This window comes from Myotis daubentonii, chromosome 9 (genome assembly GCF_963259705.1).
Source record: "Myotis daubentonii chromosome 9, mMyoDau2.1, whole genome shotgun sequence".
Classification (NCBI taxonomy): Eukaryota; Metazoa; Chordata; class Mammalia; order Chiroptera; family Vespertilionidae; genus Myotis; species Myotis daubentonii.
In genome coordinates, this window is record NC_081848.1 from 69,388,225 (window position 1) to 69,415,459 (window position 27,235).

Sequence of the window (27,235 nt, forward strand, 5' to 3'; positions counted from 1 at the left end):
CCTCCTACTGGGGATGTGCCCACAACCAAGGCACATGCCCTTGACCGGAATCAAACCTGGGACCCTTCAGTCCGCAGGCCAACACTCTATCCACTGAGCCAAACCAGTTAGGGGGACAAACACCTGAAATTTATGAAGTAACTACACTCCCACTCAAGCTGCCACCTCAGAGCTGCGTATGGAAAAGAGTCAGGGCTTTGCTGTTTCCTGATTTTCTCGGTTTCATTTCCAATTTTTCAAATTGAATGCTCATCAGAAACATTTAACATGCTCATTGTAGAAAATTAGGAAGTAGACAATTGTATAAAGAATAAGAAACAATGCTGAGTTATTGGAACTTTGGGAAAATTATTCATTTTCTAGTGGCTCTTGGAACCATGTGCCTGTCTTTTCCTTACTTGTATCAGACATATTAAAATCATAAGCTGCATATTATTACAGGGAGCACCAAAGCCCATCTCTTAAGTCAGGAGAGTTCTTAACACTACAAATGCTTTTCAACTTTAATACATACCTTCTCCTAAGCCATTCAGCTGAACTTCACCAAAATATATCCTGCAGGGAAGAAAGAAAAAGATGTTACCAGATTCTTTATTCTAATGGCCTCTAAAGCAAGCACCTAGAAACAAAATAAAACAAACTTTTATTTTCTTATCTACATGAACACCTCTCCTAATGGAGCAATAGTGCTACTACTTTAATTAAGCTGCAGGCAAGGGGGTGTATATGGTGAGAGGACTGGTTAAAGAATGAGAAAAATAGCCTTGGCTGGCATGGTACACATCGGCCCCCGCACCCAAGGGTTGTGGGTTTGATTCCTAGTCAAGGTCACGTACCTGGGTTGCAGGTTCGAACCCCAGTCACAATGCACGTGGGAAACAATCAATGTGTGTCTATTACATTGGTGATTCATATTCTATCTGCCCCTCTCTTTGTCCCCCTCCCTCCCTTCCACTCTCTCTAAAAAAATCAATGAAAAAAATATCCTCAAGTAAGGATTAACAACGACAAAAGAGAGACAAAAAGAACAATTAAGTGGCAGCTGATATATAAGCCTCTTCTTCCCTCTCGCCCCTACCTGGAAAAATAAACATGGGGAGGGTGCTAGATTATTGCTAAAAAAGTTAAAGAAATGACTTAATAACTACTCTCAGGTACTACATTGTTGCAACAGACCTAGTTAAGTCTTTCCATCCTGCTATCCGAATTCTTTTCAAAACCAGCTCTATACATGTAAGCCAAAGGCTAAAAACCAATGGTTGGTCACTAATATTAAAAAAGGTCTTGGAGGATTTGGGACTCCTGGCTTTCCATGCTGTGCTCTCACACTTTCCTACATAAACTCTACACCGCCACTTGGATCCATCAGAAAACGTGATACAGTTCATACCCCACCCCCATTTCTAGGCCTTGCATCTGTTGTAGTCCCCACCTGGCACAATTACCTCTCTCCCTTCTATCTGCTGAAATTCTCTCTGCCTCAAGGTCTAGCTTGAAAGCCACTTCCTCCATGAAGCCTGTCTTATATCTCCCAGCCAGAACAACGTTCCCTCTCTATGTTCTCCTAGTTCTTTTTTCCTGAGACTGCTATGCAGTTTTCAAATACTGCTTTTTATTAAATTATGCATGTACTCATAATGTACTAAACTGTTTTCCCCATTAGATTAGAAACACACATAGGGCAGGGCCTCTGTATAGTTCTACCTCGGACCTAGGACAATGCTTACATTAAAAAAGCATCCAGCCAAAACCGGTTTGGCTCAGTGGATAGAGCATCGGCCTGCGGACTGGGGGGTCCCAGGTTCGATTCCGGTCAAGGGCATGTACGTGGGTTGCAGGCACATCCCCAGTGGGGGGTGTGCAGGAGGCAGCTGATCGATGTTTCTAACTCTCTATCTCTCTCCCTTCCTCTCTGTAAAAAATCAATAAAATATATTAAAAAAAAAAAAAAAAAAGAATCCAGCCCTAGCCTGTTTGGCTCAGTGGATAGAGCATCGGCCTGCAAACTGAAAGGTCCCAGGTTCGATTCTGGTCAAGAGCACATGCCCAGGTTGCGGGCTCGATCCCCAGTGGAGGACTTGGAGGAGGCAGCCAACCCATGATTCTCTCTCATCATGGCTGTTTCTATCTCTCTTTCCTTCTTCCTTCCTCTCTAAAATCAATAAAAATATATATTTTTTAAAAAGCACTCAATAAATATTTGTTGAGGTAAAATATTCGAAGGACAATACTCAAAGAATTGTTGACTAGTTCTCTATATCCACACAACTAATTAAAAAACAAACTGGCCCTAACCGGTTTGGCTCAGTGGATAGAGCATCGGCCTGCGGACTCAAGGGTCCCAGGTTTGATTCCAGTCAAGGGCATGTACCTTGGTTGCGGGCACATCCCCAGTAGGGAGTGTGCAGGAGGCAGCTGATTGATGTTTCTGACTCTCTATCCCTATCCCTTCCTCTCTGTAAAAAATCAATCAATAAAGTATATATTTTTTAAAAAAAATCTGTTTAAAAAACAAACTGGCCCTAGCTGGTTTGGCTTAGTGGACAGAGAATCAGCCTATGGACTCAAGGGTCACAAGTTCGATTCCAATCAAGGGCACATGCTCAGGTTACAGTTTTGATCCCCAGTAGGGGGCGTGAAGGAGGCAGCCAATCAATGATTCACTCTCATCATTGATGTTTCTATATCTTTCCCTCTCCCTTTCCTCTCTGAAATCAATAAAATTATATTGTAAAAAAATTAAAATAAAAAAAACCAAATTGAATTAGCAGTTTGTTAGAAAAAAAGTTTCATTTTAATTCTGGAATATAGAAGGCTACAATCTGCTCAGGATAGTCTGTTTTTATGTGTGTTGTTTTCTTAAAATGTTGTTATTGATTTTAGAGAGAGGAAGGAAAAGGAGAACAACATCAATGAGAGAGAAACATCAATCCGCTGCCTCCTGCACACACCCTCTTCTGGGCATGTGCCCTGACCTGGAATCAAACTGGCGTCCTCTCAGTGCAATGCTCAACCAACTGAGCCACATCAGCCAGGGCAGGATAGTCTATTTTTTAAAGTCTTAAGCTCTTTTCCCTGCTCTGAAGTCCTATAAGTAGAACCTCAAAATCCAATACATAGGAATCATGACTGTGGACAAACAAAAGGACAAAGAACTTGGTAGCTGAGTTCATAAGAAAAAATGGATTGACAATCATAGTAAAGCTATAGCATCAACTATCCAACCAACCATCTATTCAAAAATTTATCACAGAATATAATACCCGAATGCCGTCAGACAATGTGCAAAGTGATGAGGCAGACAAGTGAGTTAAGAAGGTGAGCTACTGCCGAGGCCGGTTTGGCTCAGTGGATAGAGTGTCGGCCTGCGGACTGAGGGGTCCCGGGTTCGATTCCGGTCAGAGGCATGTGCCTGGGTTGCGGGCATATCCCCGGTGGGGATGTGCAGGAGGCGGCTGATCGATGTTTCTAACTCTCTATCTCTCTCCCTTCCTCTCTGTAAAAAATCAATAAAATATATTTAAAAAAAAAAAAAAAGAAGAAGAAGGTGAGCTATTTACCTGTATAATATGACATATTCATGTCCTTGTTTCCTGGAGAGTCTATAAGCTGGTGTCACCCTCGTTATAGCCAGGAGAGACTTCAGCAGCAACGACAGTCTGTTGTACACAGTGTAGGAAACTTTTATTTCTTTATCACACCTGTGGAGCACAAAGACACTATCAGCATTCTCCTATTCAACTACATAAAACAAAGAACAGAAATGCAATGGCTATAGAGATATTAGTTATGTTCCATCTACTGACCAAACTTAACTTGTTAGCATTATTCATAACTTCTGACAGAATATAAAGTGCTTTGCAGTCCAAATACACCTTTCAGAGTATGACAGCCAACAGAGATGACTGAAAATTAAGCCCTAGAAATGTGTAAAATTAATTATTAACAGATGCTCTGAAGTAAAGGTGTAATTTGTCAGTTTACCAACACATTGTTGAAATAAGTCAATAAACCAAAGTTTTACTCTCTCATATACTGGACACAGGCAGACGGGCACCAAAAGGCACCCAATATATTTTTTCTAGCATTGAAGCAGTTATCTTTCTAAAAAATAAAGCAACACAATTAAAAACAGTAACCCAGCCAGTGTGGTTTAATGGTTGAGCATCAAACCAGGAGGTCACAGTTGGATTCCCATTCAGGGCATATGCCCAGGCTGTGGGCTCGATCCCCAGTAGGGGGTGTGCAATAGGCAGCTGATCAATGATTATCTCTCATCACTGATGTTTCTATCTCTCTCTCCTTCTCTAAAGTCAATAAAAATATATTAAAAAATAAAATAAAGACAGTAATTCAATGTTGCAGTTATATTAATGAAGGTGCAATCACAATTTCAATGTACCATCTTATGAGCTGTTTACCTCTACACATCTGTTTGGTACTAAAATTTTGGACTATAACCTGGCACAGGCTTTCTATTTTTACCAAAACAATCCCATACTACATATTTTTATTACAAAAATTTTTCTCTTGATGTGTTGCTATTTCCTCTATTTTTCTATATGTATAATCTTCTTGAAAAGTGAAACTTCAGGCAGGAGGTAAGCTAATTTGCCTTGAAAGAAGAAAATACAGAAGGGGAATAACATGCATTCCCAACCTATGACCAACACTGTATAAGAAGTAGGGAGGGGAAATCTCATTGGACGTCTGCCACACAGAAAACAGACAAAATAGAGTAGTCATGTTACAAGAGCTCCCTAGGGATTTAATCAGAGAACTATCTGTACTCTGGGAAAACAACAAACCCTTTCAGCTTTCTCTCCGCTCCTTTCCCTGTGATGTCTGAATTCTCTCTGGACTAATGCTCCCTCTGAAGGTCATCTCTGTGCTAGGGCTGGAAGCCAAGCATGAGCATTGTAGCGAAGCTCTACTGGTTTTGTTAAGTGAGCAAAACACCCTCCATGACTGATAACAAAGCCCCGTTTTTCACATGATGTCATCTGCTTTATCCTCAGCTACCACAACCAAGGAACCGAAGATAGAGAACTTACTTTTCATTCATTTCAAGACACCAAATTTCTAGTTCCATGGAATCTCCCTATAGATGGGACAAATGAAAGATATTTCAATTTTATTTGGTTTTTAAAAGTTACCTTCTTTTTCTTATTAGGAAGCGCTATATAGTCACTATAAAACATATTAGAAAAGTATAACTAAGCAAAAAAGGAAAAAAAGATAATTTATAATCCAGTCACTTTTCTAAGAGTGAGATCAGACCATATATACTATTTTTATCACCCAGTTTTTTTTATTAATAACCTAGAGGCCCAGTGCACGGATTCGTGCACCAGTGGGGTTCCTCAGCCTGGCCTGTGGAATCAGGCTGAAACCAGCTCTCTGACATCCCCTGAGGGGTCCCAGATTGTGAGAGGGTGCAGGCCAGGCTGAGGGACCCCACCGATGCACAACTGGGGTTGGGGAGGGACCGTGGGAAGGCTCCAGGGCATGTCCAGCCCATCTTGCCCAGTCCTATCAGCCAGACCCAGCAGCAAGCTAACCTACTGGTCAAGAGCGTCTACCTCCTGGTGGTCAGTGTGCATCCTAGCAACTGGTTGAAGAGTCAAACAGTCGGATACTTAACACAGTAGGCTTTTATTATATAGGATATAACATAGAATTATCCTTATAATTAAAAATTCTGCATTATTTTAAACTAGAGGCCCGGTGCACGAAATTCGTGCACGGGTAAGGTCCCTAAGCCTGGCCGGCGATCAAGGCCGATCTGTGGGGCAACTGGTGGGGCGATCAGGGGGCCCCCACTGGCACCCTCCTTGGCTGGCCTGGCACCGCCCACTCATCGGCCCCGCCCCTGGTCACCTCCCTCTGTGGGGTAACCTGCAGGGTGATCAGGGGCCCCCAGCTGGCAGCCGCCTTGGCTGGCCTGGGGCCTACGGGTTGGAGGCAGCTCCTGCATTGAGCATCTGCCCCCTGGTGGTCAGTGTACGTCATAGCGACTGGTCGTTCCACGGGTCATTCTGCCATACAGTCAATTTGCATATTAGGCTTTTATTATATAGGATAGTATTCCAAAACATGACCATCATTTTATCCAATCAGTCCCCCCCATATTTGTACATACAGGTTGTTTCTCTAATTTTTCACTACTACAAACAACATTATAATAAATAGCCTTGAGAATAAAACTTTGCACATACATTGAATTAATTTCTTAATGCAAATTTCTAGAAGTAGAATTGTTAGATAAAAAAGTATTCATGCTTTGAAGATTTTTGCTAGTATATCCAAATTGCTCTTCAGTAAGGCCAACACTTCCAATGAAATGAGGAGAGCCTTTCTCTCCAATTCTAGAGGGGTATTTTCAGGTGACACCTACAACTAAAGATATCTAATAATCTCTTTATTTAAATCTTTTTAGCTATCTGATGTCTATAGCCAAACTGTTCAGTCTCTCTCTGTGTTACTCTGAACAGATTTAGTACTGAGTAGGTAAGAAAAAGAAAAGACTAAAGCCAGAATCCCTCAACCCTGTAACACTCCTATGTGTCACTTAGTGAGAAGGATAGTCACATATTTTGAACACAAGTAACCTTTTTACTAATCCGTTGGAAGAGGGCATTTTTTTTATGTTTGAGAGTAAGCATCGTTAGTTTGTGGAATAAAGAACTGTATTTGCTTAGATCAAAGTTAAATATATGCCCTTAATATACATCCTTTTCATTATAGTGTAGTTTCTAAATGATGCAATGAATTTGAATCATTTCCCCTACACCCCTCTCCCCCAAAAAAGGGATGGATAACAGGAAGTACCCAAAATAAGTTGGTGTGGTTTCTCTAAGACAATCAGAATAGTTTACAGTCGGATTTCACGATGTCTCAGAGAGGAAAGAGTTATTCGAGGGATTTCTTTTGGACTCCCTATGAATCACTAAAAAAAAAAAAATTATAGTATACTAAACTGGCAATTCAATAAAGAATAGGAAGTTTTGTTTTATTTGGTTCTAAGGTTTTCATGAAATAAGTACTGACAATATTCATTCAACAAAATTCATTGAGAGCTTTCTACATGCCATCCCATGCACTGCATTAGGCACAGAGATGATTATTTACTTATATCCTGCCTCATTTCAGAAAGAATTTGAAGAACTACAAAGATAAATAAGATGTAGCATAGCTGTTGAACTCCAGAATAAAAGTATAAAGTATGAACAGGAAGATGTAATAATTGCCTACTGTGTCATTTTAGCCTCTTTACAAATAAGGATTAAATGAAAAAATATTGTAGCTCTGCAACACTGGGAAGTGTTGTGTTAGTTAGGTGGTGTTGGTGGGGATGGGGTTCAGTAATTTGGCCAAAGTCACTCAGCTGAGACCTGAACTTGGGTCTGTGTAGCTCCAAACTCCATCTGCTTTTCATTATACCATGCAGTCTCACAATCTTGTAGTGCAAATAGATTAATAAACACTCAAGTAACAATACCTGCCTCAATCCTAATGTGGAATAAGGTAAACAAAATAAACAAATAAACAAAAAAAACCCCACAATACAGCAAGTTCTACTCTAGAAATGAATACAAACAAAGTACATGGGAAGTCTAAAACAGTTACCTCTCCCTCTAGAAGGGGAAGATTTCCTAGAGCATGTGAGTCTTGAGGATAAGTAGAAACCTGTCACATATAGACGATGTATACAAAGATGCGGGTGATGAGCCTATATTCCAGGTGGTTGGAAGAAAAAGTACAAAAAACATGACCTCTCAGAGAATGATGAGAGAGGTTCACAGAGGGAAGGTGCAGGAATAGGGCTGAGTTAGAACCAGAGTATGAAGAGATTTGAGTGTCAAGTTAAGACCCATCCTAGCCACAACCTTACCTCAGAAGTCTTGAGTGAGATCTCCACACACATAGATCTTCCAACAGCAGGCAGCTGCCCTGCCAGTGCCTTCTTTGCTTCATGTGTAACCTCTGGGATGTCTTTGATTGCTAAATTGAACTGGAAGACAAAAAGGACTTTTCACTCACAGAAAGCATTATAGAAACATAAAGCAGTCAGACTGTATGTTGGGTAATGCAGGCACTGCTTTGACTAAGGACATTCATTCACTTTTTCTTTCCCCATAAGAGGTATCCTGCATCAAAGCCCCAAAGTTCAACTTGAAACTGCTAATGACCTAGGACAAAAATTAGTAACAAGATATTTTTGTTTTCTAGAGACTAAGCTTTTCACCTAAAACAGCAGAAAGCCAAGAACCAAATCCAGGACTAACATTCAATGAAAAACATACTTTCCAAGTGAATGGATCAAACGGAATTAGATATTTTAATGTTATGGTTTAGTAATACTATAAACAGTATCCCTTATTACTGCCCTGTGATTCCTTGTAACGAACACCGCAGTGTATACCCCTTAGCAAAGAATAGGAATTTTACCCAATCTGAACCCGTTGGGGATGAAGATGAACGAGTACAAATCTTCTCGCCAAGTCGAGCCTGGACAATCACTTGAACAGTCTAAAAAAAAATACCAAAAAATATCTAAGATGAAAAATTTTAAATTGGTTTGCTTTCCAATCAGGATTAAAACCCTTACAAAGCAGGTTTTAAAAGATGCCAATAATTATAACTATACTTTAGAAACTCAAAATATTCAAGAACAGATAGGAAAAAACACTATACAAAAAGAATACTGTAAATATTCCCCAAGACACAGTGTCAACCAATTAGAGGATTTACAGTTTGAGACTTAGAACCTGCAATGTTCGCACATGGCAGAAGGAAAGTTGCACATGGTGGCTCTGACTTTCATAAAGAAACAAGTCCAACAGTAGGTGTAAATATTCATTGCCATATACTTATGTAATCCTAGTAGATTTAAACCACGGATTCCACAATTATTCCTATCTTTTGGCCCATATGGCAAACGTCTTCCAACTAATTTTACAACCAGCATCTACTGTGTGGATTGTTCTTACATGGTAATGTTTGAGAGGAAGGAGTGATAGAAATGGAAATAATTTTTAGATTTAGGAAAATATAACTTCTAAAGCATTCAAAATTCAGTTTTAATTCCTCATTTATCAGAATGGAACAATAAATGAAAGACATTTCAGTTGTGTGATGTTTAGGGAAAGATGCCCAAAAGGCTATCCATTCTGGTCCACAGTCTTTGTTCACACATCCAGGGAACATACTGTGCCAATAACCTGGCATAATAGTTTGACATTTCTGCAAACAGCCTTGCAAAAAAAATTTTTTTTTGAACAAGTAGCTGTGGAAAATTGGAAGCTACTCTTTAGTTACACCCCCAGTACCACCCCCAAACTTCACAGTTTAGTTTACAACAGACAGAATATCCATTAGAATGGGCAAGCTGCAAGCTGTTATGCTATATTTCCAAAAAGGGAAAAGCACGGAAGTTATTTCCAACAGTTCTAGGATCAAGAGAATGGATATTACCTTGAGGGCAAAAAATTTAATGAACTTGTCCAGGTCCTTTCTGTCCTGGGAATTGAGATCAGTTTCCATTGCCTATGGGAATCTAAAACAGAAAAAATGCTTTAAAATTTGACTAGTATCTTTTAAAAGGGATAGCTACATCAAAGCATACAGAGATAGTATTGTCTACGAGCTGTATGACTAGTCATGTAGGAAGGAGAAAAAATTCCCCTCTAACTAAAGAGCCAAAGTGAAAAAAAATTATGATAATATCTTTTGAGGAAAATAAATTCTACACAAAGAGCTAAATCTAGAGACCTACAAAATGAATGAAGATAAGACATTTTATCTGAATCTGAATCTTTGAGCTTTAAATATAACCTAAGTATTAAAAATGACTTATTAGCCAGCATATTAAGAACTAAATTTTAGTGAGACAAAAACTTTGTTAAAGCATAACACGAGTTAATTTACATTCCTTCAAAAGGCCACTAAATCAGTTTAACTTTAGGGAGGTTTATGGACTTTTTTTGAGAATCTGATGGCAAGATAAGCCCTTTCTCCAGAAAAAAATGCACATATATGGGAACGTTTGCAGGGGGTTTATGGATTTCATGAAGCACATCATAATACCCCCAGGCTGAATAGTTTGAAATGGAGCTGACATGAGGAAGAAAGCATTTAGGGTGAGAAGAACACAAAGAGGTTTAAAGCAACAGAGATCAAAATGGCCTTAGAATGATAAAGTATTCCAGGTTTTTAGAGAATTGTGTATGGATGGGGATGTAGTATGACTGGTTGGGGCCAGACCATGAGAGTCTTAAATGCAATGCTAGAGCCTGATCTGTACTTAGTAGGTTTTGAGGAGAGGAAATAACAGAGTAGTAGTATCATCTGAATGGTGCTTTAGAGACAGCTTTGCTGACATGTTGTATAATAGCTCTGAGTATGAAAAGCAGGGAAACCAATTAGGTTCTTGGCAATAATTCAGATTTGTGGGCAAGGCTAACACTTTAGTTACAATGATTTGGAAACAGAATGGATGGGAGATACTTTAAAGGATTTAAGGGCTGACTGCAAAAAGTTTAATAAGGTTTCAATTAACAAAAAACAGGGAAGCAAGAGGGAAAGCTGTTTTTTTTTTTAATCTTTTTTTTAAAAATATATTTTTATTGGTTTCAGAGAGGAAGGGAGAGGGAGAGATAGAAACATCAATGATGAGAGAGAATCAATGATCAGTGAGAAAGCTATTTTAGTAATTCTACCTTTACTAAAATGATGTGGGATAATTTACACACTGGATTAAGGTGACACATCAAAAAATGAAGGGCAGAGCAAATAATTTCAAAGAAACAACTGAATGATTTGGCAAGAGATTATATAATGTCTATATTTTCTAATTTTTAACCTAATTTTTTAATGTTTTGTATTCAGGTATTAGAAAGCTCAATATTGTGCTGTAGCTGACTTGGCTCAGTGGATAGAGCATCTGACTGGGTCCCAGGTTCGATTCCAGTCAAGGGCACATGCCAGGTTGTAGGCTCAATCCCCAGTAGGGGGTGTGCAGGAAGCAGCCAATCAATGATTCTCATCATTGGTGTTTTTATCTCTCTCTCCCTCTCCATTCCTCTCTGAAATCAATGAAAATACATGTTAATAAGTAAATAGCTCAATATTGTAAATTTGAAACAGTTAACGAGACAAAATAGTTAAGTTCAAGAGCAAACTAAACAAAATAGTCATTTCCCCACTTCAGGCATCAGAGTTATTATTAAAATACAAAGATCCTTTATTCCATTTAGAAAGTTCTTTGTAGACAAATGAGAAACACCAAAGTTTAAAAACTGAAACCAGCCAAAACCGGTTTGGCTCAGTGGATAGAGCGTCGGCCTGCGGACTGAAAGGTCCCAGGTTCGATTCCGGTCAAGGGCATGTACCTGGGTTGCGGGCACATCCCCAGTAGGAGATGTGCAGGAGGCGGCTGGTCGATGTTTCTCTCCCATCGATGTTTCTAACTCTCTCTCTCCCTTCCTCTCTGTAAAAAGTCAATAAAATATATTAAAAAAAAAAAAAAAAAACCTGAAATCATCTTCATACCGAAAAGAGTTACAAAGAAAATTTAAAAGTAAAGAAATAAGCAGATATACTCAGTTTGGAAAAAGAGGAAGAGGAAAGGAAAAGAACAAAAAGAAAGCAGAAGTATTTATAATGGAATTCCAGGTCAAAAGTTATGAAATGAGATTAAAAGGGACACTGAGTAGTGATAATCTCTGAAAAATGTAACATCCATAAATTTTTGGTTTTGTTTTGTTAATCCTTACCCAAGGATATCTTTTCCACTGATTTTTAAAGATAGTGGAAAGGAGTGAGGGCAGGGGAGAGAGAGGAGAGAGAGGGAGACAGGGAAAGACAGACAGGCACATCAATTGGTTTCCTCCCACAGGTACACTGAACAGGGCCAGGGATCAAACCTGCAACCCAGGTACATGCCCTAGACAGACTCTAACCCATGCGATGGCCGACCAGCCACACCAGCCAGGGCCATAAACCTTTACATTAGCAATATAGCAATAAAATACATGAAGCAAAAATTCCTAGAGATACTAGCAGAGCTTGATAAAAACAAAAATATACCTGAAGACACAACATACCTCTTTGAGCACTCAAGTAGATATAAAAAATACAGAGGATCTGAATAATAAAACCAAGTCTCATATATATATATATATATATATATATATATATAGGCACTCAAATCTGTTTTTTTTAAAAATATATATATATTTTATTGATTTTTTACAGAGGGGAAGGGAGAGGGATAGTTAGAAACATCGATGAGAGAGAAACATCAATCAGCTGTCTCCTGCACACCTCCCACTGAGGACGTGCCCGCAACCAAGGTACATGCCCTTGACCGGAATCGAACCTGGGACCTTTCAGTCCGCAGGCCGACGCTCCATCCACTGAGCCAAACCGGCCAGGGCTTCTTTTTTTTTTAATCCTCACCCGAGGATATTTTTTTACCACTGATTTTCAGAGAGAATGGAAGGGAGGGGGAGCGACAGAGAGAGGGAAACATCGATGTGAGAGAGACACATCAATTGGTTGCCTCCTGCATGCGCTTGGACCAAAAGCAGGGCCAGGGATAGAGCCTCAACCAAGGTACATGCCCTGGACCAGAATCGAACCCATGACCCTTCTGTCCTTGGGCCAATGCTCTAACCACTGAGTTGAACCATCTAAGGCCAATCTTCATTTCTTATAAAATGATAAAAAAAATGATGATAAATAATAATACTAGGCAATATGGCAGCTCAAATATTAGCAGAACGGTGACCTTTTTTTTTTTTTTTTTTTTTAAAGATTTTTAAAACTGAGGGGGAGAAAGAGTGAGAGACAGAGAAACATCTGTTGGTTGCCTTCCATACGTGCCCCAACCAGAGATGGGACCCGCAACACAGATATGTGCTCTGATCGAGTATGGCAACGGCAATTTTTTGATGCACCCGACAACATTTAACCTACTGAGCCACTCAGGTCAGGCCAGCCTGCATTTTTGTTTTTTCTTTTCAATTAGCAATAATCGCACCTTGGATAAACCTCATTGGCTATGGATACTGCCATTTCTTAAAGGCGAGTCTCTACTTTTCTTTCAGTCAAAAACAATCAAACAAATTAAGGCCCTGGCCAGATAGTTCAGTTGGTTAGAGCATCATCCCAAAACACCAAGGTTGTGTGGATTTGATCCCGGGTCAGGGCACATCCAAGAAGCAACCAATGAATGCATAAATAAGAACAATAAATTGATGTTTCTCTCTCTTTCTCTTCCTTTCTCTCTCTCTACAATAAATTTAAAACAAAACAAAAAACTTTAAAGTTGAATAATAAAAGGTCATAATAGTGAGGAATTTTTTAAAGTATACTCTTCATTCTCTGTGATCTAAGCAGCTCTCCAACCAGTGTTATGAATGTAATTATTCATCTCTTCTGTGATAAAGTAAAAAGGACTTTAAAAGGAAAATAAATATTTAAAAACAAAGTTTTAGGGACTTCTAGGCATTATTAAGATTAAATAACTTTTTTTCCAGAAGGTGCAATAAATTCTACAGTGGTTACTTTTTCGAAATAGTAAAAAATAGCCTTGAAAAATCACTTATATAGTAACACTTTAGACTTTGGAAGCTCAAAAGTTAATGTCTTAGGCTATTTTTGCATTTAGGCTATAGACACCCTGCTGAGTCATCATGGAAGATATCAGCTAATGCAGTTGGGTGGATGGGGGCAGGAAAGACAATAAGGAAAAAGATTTATTGCCCCGACCTCAATACAGTACAATTCCAGTATATGGTAGGATCCCACTGTGTCTAACTGATTTAGTCCCTAAATAAAATATTATAATTTGGCCCTAGCCGGTTTGGCTCAGTGGATAGAGTATCGGCCTGTGGACTGAAGGGTCCCGTGTTTGATTCCGGCCAAGGGCATATACCCGGGTTACAGGTTCTATCCCCAGTACAGAACTTGCAGGAGGCAGCCAATCAATGATTCTCTCTCATCATTGATGTTTCTATCTCTCTCTCCCTCTCCCTTCCTCTCTGAAATCAATAAAGAAATATATTTTAAAAAATATATATATATACACACATATATTACAATTCGGAGTGTTTAGTAGCTGATGATCTGCAGTTTTTGCTTCAATTTTAATATCCACTCTTGAGGGAAAAAATACAAGTATTCAGTAATTATTGTTAGGTGTAAGTACAATAATGGAAAACCCAGTGGTTTACAAATTTTATGAAATGTAAATCTCAAAAGTTGCCATCGTTGTCTTCTTTTTTTTCCTTTTTTTTTCATCGTCTTCTTAATTTTATAGGCAACGGGATACAATTTGGGAACAGTGAATAAATTTACATGTGTTTTACTATACAAATCAGTATATGTGACACCTGCTCCAGCACTTTTTCATCATCCATGTGTACTAAAAATAACAACTCTGGATTCCATTCTACAAACATCTGTAAGACTTCTGCTCTTATAAATCCTTGTGGAAAAGGGAGTTGAAAACAAAAAGTTTGTAATGTAGTTGGAGCCACAATACCCACACATGAAAAGAACACTCATAAAACAACACATGAAAATCTGGAGGTTGACTTAGTGTAAGGGAAGGATCTATTGTTTCTTATTATTGCTCACCTCCCATTGAAGGTGCTCAATAAGATTCTACCATCTTAGGAGATGAGTTTTAAACTAAGAATAAGAAAACAGCCAAAACCGGTTTGGCTCAGTGGATAGAGCGTCGGCCTGCGGACTGAGGGGTCCCAGGTTCGATTCCGGTCAAGGGCATGTACCTGGGTTGCGGGCACATCCCCGGTGGGAGATGTGCAGGAGGCAGCTGATCGATGTTTCTCTCCCATCGATGTTTCTAACTCTCTATCCCTCTCCCTTCCTCTCTGTAAAAAATCAATAAAATATATTTAAAAAAAAAAAAAAAGAATAAGAAAACAGGTACTTTTTTTTCTTTAATATTCATTCATTCACATTCCTTCTCCAGATATCTCTCCCTCTTTTTCCTCTTTGTAGAGGTAGGATGCCCAGAAGAGGAAGAAACACTGAAAGTGTAACGTTACTCTGAATTGACCAGGAAAACTGAGAGCTGGCTGAGAAAGCGAAAACTGAGGTGCGTTAGTGATGAACCCAAGAAGGTGCTTAGCCACTTACCCAGAGATTTATTTAATGAGAATGGATCGCAGGTTTCCTCAGGTCGTTCCACTGCCAGTAAGAAGATAGTCGTGAACCTTGGGTCCCTTTTTTCACTAGTCAACAGTCACCCTCACCTACACGCGGAGTACATATTTGGCACTCAGCAAATCTTGATTGAATGAAAACCTAACCAAACTCATATTGGTACCCAACCCCGGAGTTATGAACCCCAAATTATCTCCAAAACCCCTTAGGACTTCACCCAAAGAACTGAGAAAGTAGAGACGAAAGCTCTGGGATCTTTGTAAAGACTGGGAACAATCAAGGCCCAATGTAGCCTACACCAACCCGACTTCCCAGAGAAAGCTCAGGGGACTGAACTGTGGCTGGTCATCTTCAGCTTCCCAAGGAGGCCCCCGACGAGCCGCAGATCCATAGCCTCCCACCCGGGAGCGCTGAGAGATCTGGGGGTATCCCCTCCAAAGTTAGTACCTGCAAAGCTGCGACACAAAGAGTGGCTCGGGGCTCTCATTACGGAGGCAGGGGCCCGGGGCCGGCCAGCTGCGCCTCCCGGCCGAGGGTTCTGCGCTCCGGAGCAGCACTGACAGCCCGGGTCGCAGACAGTTCACCCCTCAGGAGGCTCGTGGATCGAACACCCCCAGTATTCGCTCTCAAGACTGAGCGAGTCGTCGCACACACGTCGACCGGAGCTCCTTGACTCTCCTCACAACTCAAGCGATCACTCCTGCTTTAAGCCCTTCGGCCGGCCGCTTCCCGGCGCCGCCATCGTTAGTGTTTGTTTTCATCTGCTTCGGTGAACGCGGGGGGAGGAAGAGGGCTACGAGGAAAATACAGCTGTCTAACTTCGGCCGCACTTTCGCTACACACGAACACCCTATTGAATCTCTTTCCTCTTCGAAATTCCCACGAAAATTTATTTCCTTTCCATATGCTTTTATGGCTAATATTTCCCAGCGTCTCAGAAGAAAATAAAAACGTCAAGAACTGGGACTTTGAAAGAGCTAGAACATTTAGGCCGCGTGAGGAATGTGCAGGGCCGAATCGCAAGTCACTGCGGCAGGGACCAGCGAGGACGCGGCGTGGGGCGAACGCTGACGCGGAGGGGGCGGTGCCTATGCTGAGCAGCGTGGCGGATCGTGCGCGACTGCCGGTTCCGGAGGAGGGCGGGAGCAGGTGGGGTGGGAGCGGAGTGTGCCTGGTGTCCTGGCAGCCTCCGAGAGGTGGGTGACAGACTTTTAGCTGACTTTGAGTGGCCGACGCACTCCGATTTACGGGATATTCCGTATTTAAGGCGCCTCTTCAAAGCGACGCAGTCGACTCCCAACCCCTAGCTCTCTCGGCGCCTTCTTCCGCACCTTCTTTCTAACTTGTTGGGGCCTCTCTACTTCCTAGCCCCTCAGCCTCGCGATTGTTAGAGCACACGACCCACCTCCATCAGCCCGGGTCGTGAGTGGTTTTCCTCCCCGCCTTCTCCCTTGTTAGACTGGTTTGAGCACCACCATCACCCTCTTCTGTCCCGTGCTTCTCAGGGGGAGCCAGAGAGCTTTGGGTAAAGAAACCCGCCGTGACGAATCCCTTGCCCTTACGTCAGCTCCTTCGTGGCCTGAATAGTTAGGAGCAGACCTCTTTTACCTCGTGGATAATGATGCCATCACCTCCATTAATCTCTTGCTCTTCTCAGTTCAAATGCCAGGGAGAAAATAAGCCGCCAAGGTACAACTCCCATTATCCTTGAAATCAAAACAGAGACTATCATGCAGCCGTGAGTTAGTGGAGAAAACCCCAGAGTTACAAGTAGAGCACCTTTTGCTGGAACAACATAGACATTTGAGAAAAGGAGTTATTGTAACTTTAGACTCACTTTAAAGTCTTTGGTAGGTTTCTAATGTGTGTGGTGTTGTCGTTTTTTCTTTCTTTTAACCTTTACAGAGAGAAGATTATAAATGCCAGAGCCATTTAACTGATGGTTAGCTGTTGACACTTCTTTAAATACCTTCTTGCACCAAGGTCTTCACTGGGAAGAATTCGGGGAAAAATAGCCGTGGAAAAGAGAGTCAACACTTACATGTACCATGGCTATACCTATAACAGTGCTTGATTGCGACCTCTTACTGTATGGCCGAGGCCACCGGACATTGGACCGTTTTAAGTTGGATGATGTGACTGATGACTACTTGATGTCCATGTATGGGTTTCCTCGGCAGTTCATTTATTACTTGGTGGAGCTCTTGGGAGCGAGTCTTTCTAGACCTACTCAGAGATCCAGGGCTATTAGCCCAGAGACACAGATCCTTGCAGCACTGGGCTTCTATACTTCAGGCTCCTTCCAGACTCGGATGGGAGATGCTATAGGAATCAGTCAGGCATCTATGAGTCGATGTGTTGCCAATGTCACCGAAGCGCTTGTGGAAAGAGCCTCACAGTTCATTCGCTTTCCCGCTGATGAAGCCTCCATTCAGGCTCTGAAGGATGAATTCTACGGGTTGGCTGGGATGCCAGGGGTCATAGGCGTGGTTGACTGTATCCATGTGGCAATCAAGGCACCAAATGCTGAAGACCTCTCCTATGTGAACCGCAAAGGTCTGCATTCTTTAAACTGCCTGATGGTGTGTGACCTCAGAGGGGCACTAATGACGGTGGAAACAAACTGGCCAGGCAGCCTGCAGGACTATGCTGTGCTGCAGCAGTCTTCTCTCAGTAGTCAGTTTGAAGCCGGAATGCACAAAGATAGCTGGCTGCTTGGTAAGTTTGCAAGTGGACATGCTTAATGTTGTAGCCATAGGATTATGTAGCAGAGTAAATGAAATATGGGAGTCTATAGATTTGAGTCTCTGTTCTGTCCTTTTTTGGAGACCTCAGCTAAAAACTCTTTGAGCCTAAAAACCCTTTGAGCCTTAATTTTTTAAAAATCATCTTTTAGCCCTGGCCAGTATGGCTCTGTCGGTAGGAGCATTGTCCAGTACACGGAAAAGTCCTAGGTTCGTTTCCTGGTCAGGGTATACAAGGTAAGTTCCAGAGGCAATCGATTGATGTTTCTCTCTCTCTCTCTCTCTCTCTCTCTCTCTCTCTCTCTCTCTCTCTGTCTTCCCTTCTCTATTAATGAAAATATCCCCACCCTAACTGGTTTGGCTCAGTGGATAGAGCGTCGGCCTGTGGACTGAAAGGTCCCAGGTTCGATTCCGGTCAAGGGCATGTACCTTGGTTGTGGGCACATCCCCAGTGGGAGATGTGCAGGAGGCAGCTGATCGACGTTTCTAACTCTATCCCTCTCCATTCCTCTCTGTAAAAAAATCAATAAAATATATATTTTAAAAAAAACATGGCTGATGCAAATGACACTTCACTTCATTTAAAAAAAAAAAAAAAGAAAGAAAAAATATTCTCCTGTGAGGATTTTTTTAAAAACCAAAATTTAAAAGGCATGTATTAAAGTTTTAAAAGCATAGTATTTGACCCAGATCATCTTCTACTTCTTGGGTTTACATGGTCGTACGTGTTCATAAACATGGACATGGATGGTGTAAAATAAAATGACATACAAGAACTTGCCTTGCAATAAGGTTTTTTAAAAATATATTTTTTATTGATTTTTTTACTGAGAGGAGAAGGATAGAGAGTTAGAAACATCAATGAGAGAGAAACACCAATTAGCTGCCTCCTGCAGGCTCCCTACTGAGGATGTGCCCACAACCAAGGTACGTGCCCTTGACCGGAATCGAACCTGGGACCCTTCAATCCATAGGCGGATGCTTTATCCACTGAGCCAAACTGGTTTGGGCACAATAGGGCTTTATAGTTGCAAACAACAAGCCTACAAAAACAGTCCCTTAAATGCAGCCAAAATACTTATCACTATAGATTTGTTAAATAGCCATACAATTGAGCCTTAGTTTTTATTATCTGTAACACGGTGAAAATAATGCCAACAACAGTAATGCCTATTGTTAGAATTAGGCAATATATATATGAACGTTCACCATAAAGTATTGTACAAATATATTATTTTTGCCATTGGTGATTGTCACTATATGAAAATTCTAGTAGACAGTACACTTACATAGTTGTTATAGGAACTTCACAGATCTGCTCAGGTGTCATTGGAAAGCCTTGCATAATGATATGAGTAGAACAGGGACACATTCAATACTGAGCAGTGCAAACTGAAGTGACCGTACAGCTGTGAGTGATACTGTTAGTTAACAGTGATAAAAGCCTTGAGCCTGGCAGCTTAGTGGTTGGTTGGTTTTTATTTTATTTTTCTAGTATTTTTATTGATTTTTAGAGAGGAAGGGAGAGGGAGAGAGAAACAGGATCGAAGAGCGAAACATCATCGGCTACCTCTTGTACGCCCCACCAGGGATCCTAGCCTGCAACGAGGCCATGCATCATGACCAGGAATCGAACCGGTAACACTTAGGTGCACAGAATGACACCCTACCAACTTTGCCATACTGAGCAGAGTGGCTGATTGGTTTTAAAGTACTACTCTGTCTCTAGCCAGTTTGGGTCAGTGGATAGAGCATCGGACCACGGACTGAAGGGTCCTGGGTTCAATTCCAGTCAAGGGCACGTACCTTGGTTTCAGGTTACCGGGCTCTGATTGAGGTGCATGCAGGAGGCAACCAATCGATACATCTCTCTCACATCAGTGTTTCTCTCTCTTCCTCTCCCTTCCACTCTCTCTAACAATCAATGGAAAAATATCCTCAGGTGAGGATTAACAACAACAAAATAGTACTACTCTGATGTGAGCAACAAGACAAGGATTATCTTAATGCGACATATTATGTGAGAGATGATAAGATATATTAGGATTGGAAAACCTTTATTTCAAAACCATCAATCATATCTGCACTGTACATGTTTATAACAGTGATTAGCATGTAATAAACTTACTTCTCTTTAATGTACAGTGCAGATAATGTGATTACTGGTTCATAAAAGAGAAACCTCTCATGTTCCAAATGTGAAGAGACTGTCACACTGATTGGTTTAGAGCTTCCAGGGTGCCATGTGTAACACCTTGGAACTTCCATGATTTTTCTTGAGTTGTTGATTCCGCATACCATTTGCCATGAGTGTACAACCTTCTCTTTATTGGACCTTTATCTTAATCCCCGTGTGCCAACTTTTAACTTTCAAATTTTATACAGCTCACACCAAGAAGTGAAGGAAAGTCTGTATTGCAAGTGTCTCATTTAGCTACTTCTTCCATAGTTATGGGAGTTCTTGGGTCCTAAGCTTATTCTTATTAATTCACTTTGGTATCCTAATTATAAAGCCAGCTAAAATTTACTGAGCATTTAGAATTTGTCAGGCAATTTTGTAAGCACTTTGAATTCGATTAGCTTACTTAATCCTTATAACAACTCATAAGGAGTAAATTCTAATATTAACATTTTTACAGATGAGGAAATTAAGGCACAGATGATTTAAGTCACTGTGTTTAAGTTTTCAAACTGGATTATATGAGGAGTTAGTCTATTTGGCAAATACTCCTTTTCTTAAGGGCTTCAAGGTTATATAGGGATTATTGATTTTCTTTCCCTTCACACCTTGGTACCCCAGATTGATCTGGAATTATGGCTTCATAGTAGTTTTTCAAGACGTTTACAGGAAAGTTGAAAATAAGTAAAAACTCTGACAAATTTTTATATACTTGTCCGATTCCTCTCTTAATAGGAGGAGTGGAAGTGGGAGAGATGGATACTGCAATAGCATTTAACAAATGAAGACCAGTTTTGGTACCAGGCCACATGCTAGGCGCTAAGGATGGGGAAAGCAGACTCGTATGGAAATTTATTCCCTTAGTACTATACACATACCCTTTGGAAAGCCTCCATGAGCTCTAACAGGAAAACTAGTTTGAAGACTCTTGAACTAGTATAGTGTTTCTCAAATTTTCCAGATTGAAAGAGTCATCTCGGAATTTATTGAAAATGTATATCACTTAGCTCCACTTTAAATTTTGGAAATAAGAATCTTCAAGGCCCTAGCCAGTTTTCTCAGTGGCTAGAGCAGCGGTTCTCAACCTGTGGGTCGCGACCCCTTTGGGGGTCGAACGGCCCTTTCACAGGGGTCGCCTAAGACCATCGGAAAACACATATATAATTACATACTGTGTTTGTGAATAATCACTATGCTTTAATTATGTTCAATTTGTAACAATGAAATTGGGGGTCACCACAACGTGAGGAACTGTATTAAAGGGTCGCGGCATTAGGAAGGTTGAGAACCACTGGGCTAGAGCATCAGCCTACAGACTGAAGAGTCATGGGTTTGATTCTGGTCAAGGGCACATACCTCAGTTGCAGGCTGGATCCCTGGCCTGGTGAGGATGTGAAGAGGTGCCATAAGCCAGGTACAACAATAAAAATCTTCAAGGAAAGAATCTAGACACCCTTTCTTTTTTAATCCTCACCTGAGGATATTCTTTTTCCCTTGCTTTTCAGAGAGAGTAAAAGGGAGGAAGGAAGGGGGAGAAAAAGAGAGAAACATCGATGTGAGAGAGACACATCGGCTGGTTGCCTCCCACATGCACCCAGACCAAAGGGATGGAACCTTCGACCTTTTGGTGTTTGGCTGACACTCTAACCATTGAGCACACCGGCCTAGGACTAGACATCCATTTTTAACAGGTGCCCTAAATGGTTTATACCAGTGGTCGGCAAACTCATTAGTCAACAGAGCCAAATATCAACAGCACAACGATTGAAATTTCTTTTGAGAGCCAAATTTTTTAAACTTAAACTACATAGGTAGGTACATTGTTATTAACTTAATTAGGGTACTTCTAAGGCTTAGGAAGAGCCACACTCAAGGGGCCAAAGAGCCGCATGTGGCTCGTGAGCCGCAGTTTGCCAACCATGGGTTATACAAACAGATAGGTTTGGAAAACACTGGCATCTAGAGCAGCCGTGGGCAAACTACGGCCTGCGGGCCGGATCCGGCCCGTTTGAAATGAATAAAAGTAAAAAAAAAAAAAAAGACCGGACCCTTTTATGTAATGATGTTTACTTTGAATATATATTATTTCACACAAACACTCCGTCCATGCTTTTGTTCCAGCCCTCCTGTCCAGTTTAAGAACCCATTGTGGCCCTCGAGTCAAAAAGTTTGCCCACCCCTGATCTAGAGGATATGTGGACAATAGAGTAATATAGGGGTAGTTTGGCAAGATTATGAGGAATGACAGGTGTTAAAAAAAAAAAGAGAGAGAGAGAGAGAAGATGGCTGGCTGATTGTATCTTAACAACATCAGATTTATAAAATAGCTCTAGATTTGCCAAATCTAGAATGAGCTGTGATTCTCCTTTGTTTTCTGGGGTGTTACTTTTTAGCATATTTTAAGTGTAGGTGTTATCCCTTCATGTCCTCATTCTCATATGTCCCTTCAGAGTGTATTACTTAACTCCCCTTTTCTACATGAATGTGTTCCTGCAAACAAGTCAGCCTGAGTTCTTCTTTCTTCAGCTTTGGTGTTAAGCAGCTTTGGTAAATTATGCCCGAATGTCTTGTAAATGACTGATCAGGTAAGCAGTTGTAATCTGTTTAGCACAGGGGTGGGCAAACTTTTTGACTCGAAGGCCACAATGGGTTCTTAAACTGGACTCAGAAGAAGGAGCTGCGGCTATGTTTCCCGACGTTGCCATGTTAACACGGCTGCTGGTGAAGGAGCGGAGGGGAGAGCAAGAGAACCCTCCGCTCTTTCGGCTCCGCAGGCCGGATAGAACAGACGGCTGGTTTAGCAACTCTGATCCTAATCTCCTCCTGAGTGTCTATCTTCCATTGGTACTGGGATTATAATCAGTTAATGACCATCAAGCATTTTATAAAAAGTCTTTGTTAACTAGTTTGTGCTGAAGGTCTCCCCATGTAAGGCTCATATTGTTTCTTACAGAAACATTTTTCAAATATCACTTAGTACCTCTGTGCTTTAGCATTCATCTTAAATGTTTATCTTATTCTCTTTCACAGCATTACACTATTGTTTTAGTGACTCTGAGTCTGACAATATCATTAGTGACTAGCTTCTTCCCCTTCTTTTGCCTGACATATCAAAGGATAGCTGACATATATTTTGATCTTTTCATTTGTGAAATGAGTTCAATAATATCTAACCTAGAAGACTTGGGATTGGATAACAAGAGATAATATTTTCAAAATTGCCCAGCAGAGTGCCTATGACTCATTGAGTACATAATAGGTATTCAGTGAATCATAGGTATTATTTCATTATTATTTACATCACTAGAGGCCTGGTGCATGAAATTTGTGCACGGGTAGGATCCCTAGGCCTGGCTGGTGATCAGGACCCATCTGTGGGGCAACCGGCGGGGCGATTGGAGGGCCCCCACTGGCACCTGCCTTGGCTGACCTGGCACCACCCACTGCTGGCCCCACCCCCTCCATCACTGGTCAGGGGCTGGGGGCAGTTCCTGCGTTGATCATCTGCCCCCTGGTGGTCAGTGCACGTCATAGTGACCAGTCATTCTGCTATTCGGTCAATTTGCATATTACCCTTTTATTATATAGGATAACATTTTTTTCATTACAAAAATATTTTGTTTTAAAAAAATATTTGATTAATGACAGAGAGAGAGAGGGAGAGAGGAACATCAATTTATTGTTCTTATTCATGTGTTCATTGGTTGATTCTTGTACATGCCCTGACCATGGAACCTGCAACCTTGGGGTATCGGGATGATGCTCTAACCAACTGAGCTACCTGGCCAGGGCACAAAAAGTATTTTTAAAAGCAAAGTTAATCCAGTTCTTAGAAATGTAAGCTCCTAAAAGAAAGGTATACTATATATTTTGGAACAGTGCCTAGTACTCTCTATAACTATTTACTGAAATTAATGGTGAGTCAGGAACAGCAATTATGCAAGTTGGTACACCTAGGGCCTGTTTGTCTCAGATTTATAAGTGGTTGTGCTTCTGTGAGACATTTCATCTGCCAGATGTAATGAGTCAGGACAATTAAACACTATAGAAACATTGTACTGTTGTGTTAGGACATTGCATCCCACTTTTTGTTTTATTTTTAGCACTTCCCAAGATCATTTGATAGGTTACCTAAGGGAAATGCTTCCTGTACATTATTTTAATTGACTTCTGGTTTTATTTCTTCATCACTGTTATTATTTGCATCATTATATTTATGCTCTACTTGTTAATGTGAAGTTCTACGAGTTCCTCTGTTACAAGGAAATGTAGGAAGACAGGACATCTAAGTTGTGGTCTCTACCACAGATGCTGGGACTTTTATTCTTAGCAGGATGAATTATTATGAAATATTCTGAAATCCCTAGGTAGTACATTCAGACCTGACATTTTAATGGTAAAATTTAGAAATTTTTTTGAGATCAAGTGCTTTGAGATCTTGTGGCAGAATTCTCTTTATCTCTCTTGCATGTTAGCTCTTTAGAGATTTTGAAGATTGGTTTGCTATGTGATAGTTTTTACTAACTTTTTTTAAATTTTGTTTTATTGCTTAAAGTATTACAAAGAGTATTACATATGTCTCCTCTCCCCCCCCCCCCCCCCGCTTGACTTTCCCCGGCCTCCCCTACCCCCCAGTGTCTTGTGTCCATTGGTTATGCTTATATGCATGCATACAAGTCCTTCGGTTGATCGCTTACCCCCCACCACCAACCCTCCCCGGCCTTCCCACTGTAGTTTGACAGTCTGTTCGATGCTGCTCTGCCTCTGTATCTATTTTTTTTTCATCAATTTATAATGGTCTTTATTATCCATAAATGAGTGAGATCATGTGGTATTTTTCTTTCATTGACTGGCTTATTTCACTTAGCATAATGCTCTCCAGTTTTTACTAACTTTTTATTATCAGGAATTTTATTTGCTCCAGTGCCTTCACCTCCTTCCTACATTTTTTTAGATTTGGCTTTCTTTAGCTGTCAGCCTTTTTCTCTGTTGGTTTTAACCAAAGATATTCCCAGCTAAGACTCGTGTCTACCTGCTTGTGACTCTGGCATGCCTTCTCTTTACCAGGGCATTTTCCTCTTGGTTTTTCTGTTCTGCTTTAGGTCCAGAGGCTGTTGTCCATTCTCTGTATATGTTCCTGGATTTTCCTTTTTGTTTGTATTCCAACTATGATCATTTATGATTTCTTTGGGCCTTCCCCACAGGTGACAGTTCCTTCTTTCTCCGTACCTGGCTTATGACACCACTTCACATTCATGAGACTCCAGCTGAATATCGCTATAATATGGCCCATTCTGCAACTCACAGTGTGATTGAGAAGACTTTCCGAACACTCTGCTCCCGATTCCGCTGCCTGGATGGGTCCAAGGGGGCACTACAGTACTCACCAGAGAAGTCCAGCCATATCATCTTAGCGTGTTGTGTCCTCCACAACATCTCCTTGGAGCATGGGATGGATATTTGGTCCTCTCCAATGACAGGACCCATGGAACAACCTCCCGAGGAAGAGTATGAGCACATGGAGTCCCTGGACCTAGAGGCTGACCGGATCCGTCAAGAGCTGATATTCACTCATTTTAGCTAATGTGAAAGGTGGGGAGGAAGAGGGAAACTTTCCAGAAGGAGCTGTGACAAACTTTCTCCCTCACCAGACACTACACAGTTCCATCATCTAGCATGACTGAGTGTGGACACTTGCCACAAACTGACATTTAATCTGCATGTTTTTTAGAAGAGTTGGGGCTATACCAGAATATTTTGATTCATTTGTATTTCTATTAATATTAGCTAAACAAAAAATCAGGACAACACTTCCGTAGTATGCATTGAACTCCAGGTTGAGCCTCAGTTATTTGAAAAGCTCACTGGTCGCGGACATTTATGATTGTGCCTACAACATCAAAGCAAAGGAGAAAATGGCATCTAGCCAGAACACTTTCTTTTTGTTTCCATTATCTGGAGATTTCAAATGAAAATAATATTTATTTGTCCTGAATTATTTGGGTGGCATTTTAGCTTTTCTACTTTGCTGCCTAGATAGGCATAATTTGAGGCAAGTGGCTGGTGTGGCTCAGTGGTTGAGCATCAATCCACAAACCAGGAAGTTACAGTTAGTTTCTGGTCAGGTCGTGGGCTCTATTCCCAGTAGAGAGTGTGCAGGAGGCAGCCAATCAATGATTCTCTCTCATCATTGATGTTTCTATCTCTCCCACTCCCTCTCTCTCTAAAATCAATAAAAACATTTTTTTAAAGTAATTTTAAGTTCGAGAATGGTCTTGGGACAGGTAAATGTCTGCTAATCTGCGTTTGCAACCTTGTATATTTAAGAAGATGTTAGGAAAGGAGAAAAACAAAAACAAACAGCCCAACTGGCATGGCTCAGTGGTTGAGCGTTGACCTGTGAACCAGGAGATCACGGTTTGCGGTTCTCTCTCATCATTGATGTTTCTATCTCTCCCTCCCTCTTCCTCTCGGAAATCAATAAACATATTTAAAAACAAACAAATCAAAAAAGAAGTTAGGGACAGTCTGAAACCTCTATCTTTAGTCTTCCTGCAATAATTGGCCTGTTACTTGGACCTAGGTCCTAGGGAGAACATCTGGACTCCAATCTCCATTTTCCAACCCTGAGTAGGAGTTAGAGGCTAAATGGGTTTAAGAACCTAATTAGCTTAAGGAAGACAAGTCAAATATAGGTAAAATAGTAAGCTTACACTTTACAGGAGAACTGAACACCCTGATAAATTGATGGACAGCCCTAGCCAGTTTGGCTCAGTGGATAGAGCCTTGGCCTGCAGACCGAAAGATCCCAGGTTCGATTTCAGTCAAGGGTATGAACCTTGGTTGCAGGCTCCTCCCCAGCCCTGGCCATGGTCAAAGCTCATGCAGGAGGCAACCAAGGAATGTCTCTCTCTCCCCTCTCCCTAAAAATCAATGAAAAAATATCAGGTGAGGATTAACAAAAAAGGAAACATAAATAAATAAACTGATGGACAGAGGAGAATCACCCAGGTTCACAGATCAATCACATTTCTTATGATTGTGATATTAGAATGTCTGTTTGACCATTCAGCCTTGAAATTCCTTGTACCAAAGGAAGATTTAAGGAAAGCAT

General features: G+C 40.9%; 3 protein-coding genes across 21 annotated transcripts in view; 1 reads left to right on the forward strand and 2 right to left on the reverse strand.

Annotated features, from left to right (window-relative positions):
* ATG13 (autophagy related 13) overlaps window positions 1–15,988 on the reverse strand; it is a 33,132-nt gene extending 17,144 nt beyond the window's left edge. For 4 of the 17 annotated variants that reach the window (XM_059709480.1, XM_059709478.1, XM_059709473.1 and 1 more), the window contains exons 1-8: window positions 15,646–15,984; window positions 15,172–15,287; window positions 9,478–9,559; window positions 8,452–8,532; window positions 7,895–8,014; window positions 5,055–5,101; window positions 3,561–3,701; window positions 515–555 (exon numbers count right to left, since the gene is read on the reverse strand). In XM_059709480.1, the coding sequence (XP_059565463.1) occupies window positions 515–555; window positions 3,561–3,701; window positions 5,055–5,101; window positions 7,895–8,014; window positions 8,452–8,532; window positions 9,478–9,546 (499 nt within the window). In that variant the 5' untranslated portion in view covers window positions 9,547–9,559; window positions 15,172–15,287; window positions 15,646–15,984. Of the gene's footprint in view, window positions 1–514; window positions 556–3,560; window positions 3,702–5,054; window positions 5,102–7,894; window positions 8,015–8,451; window positions 8,533–9,477; window positions 9,560–15,171; window positions 15,288–15,645 lie in introns of those variants that run through there. The other 13 variants (XM_059709485.1, XM_059709477.1, XM_059709487.1 and 10 more) reach the window with 11 other exon arrangements.
* Window positions 1–27,235, reverse strand: part of F2 (coagulation factor II, thrombin) — a 236,153-nt gene that overhangs the window by 64,876 nt on the left and 144,042 nt on the right. The gene's annotated exons all lie outside the window — the stretch shown is intronic.
* Window positions 16,290–26,376, forward strand: HARBI1 (harbinger transposase derived 1). 3 transcript variants are annotated; one of them, XM_059709490.1, is made up of 3 exons: window positions 16,290–16,394; window positions 17,104–17,916; window positions 25,326–26,376. In XM_059709490.1, the coding sequence occupies exons 2-3, from the start codon at window positions 17,247–17,249 to the stop codon at window positions 25,703–25,705; spliced, it is 1,050 nt and encodes a 349-aa protein (XP_059565473.1). In that variant the 5' UTR covers window positions 16,290–16,394; window positions 17,104–17,246; the 3' UTR covers window positions 25,706–26,376. The 3 variants fall into 3 exon arrangements, with proteins under 3 accessions (XP_059565473.1, XP_059565474.1, XP_059565475.1); XM_059709491.1 differs by lacking the exon at window positions 16,290–16,394 and adding an exon at window positions 16,403–16,887; XM_059709492.1 differs by lacking the exon at window positions 16,290–16,394 and adding an exon at window positions 16,403–16,620.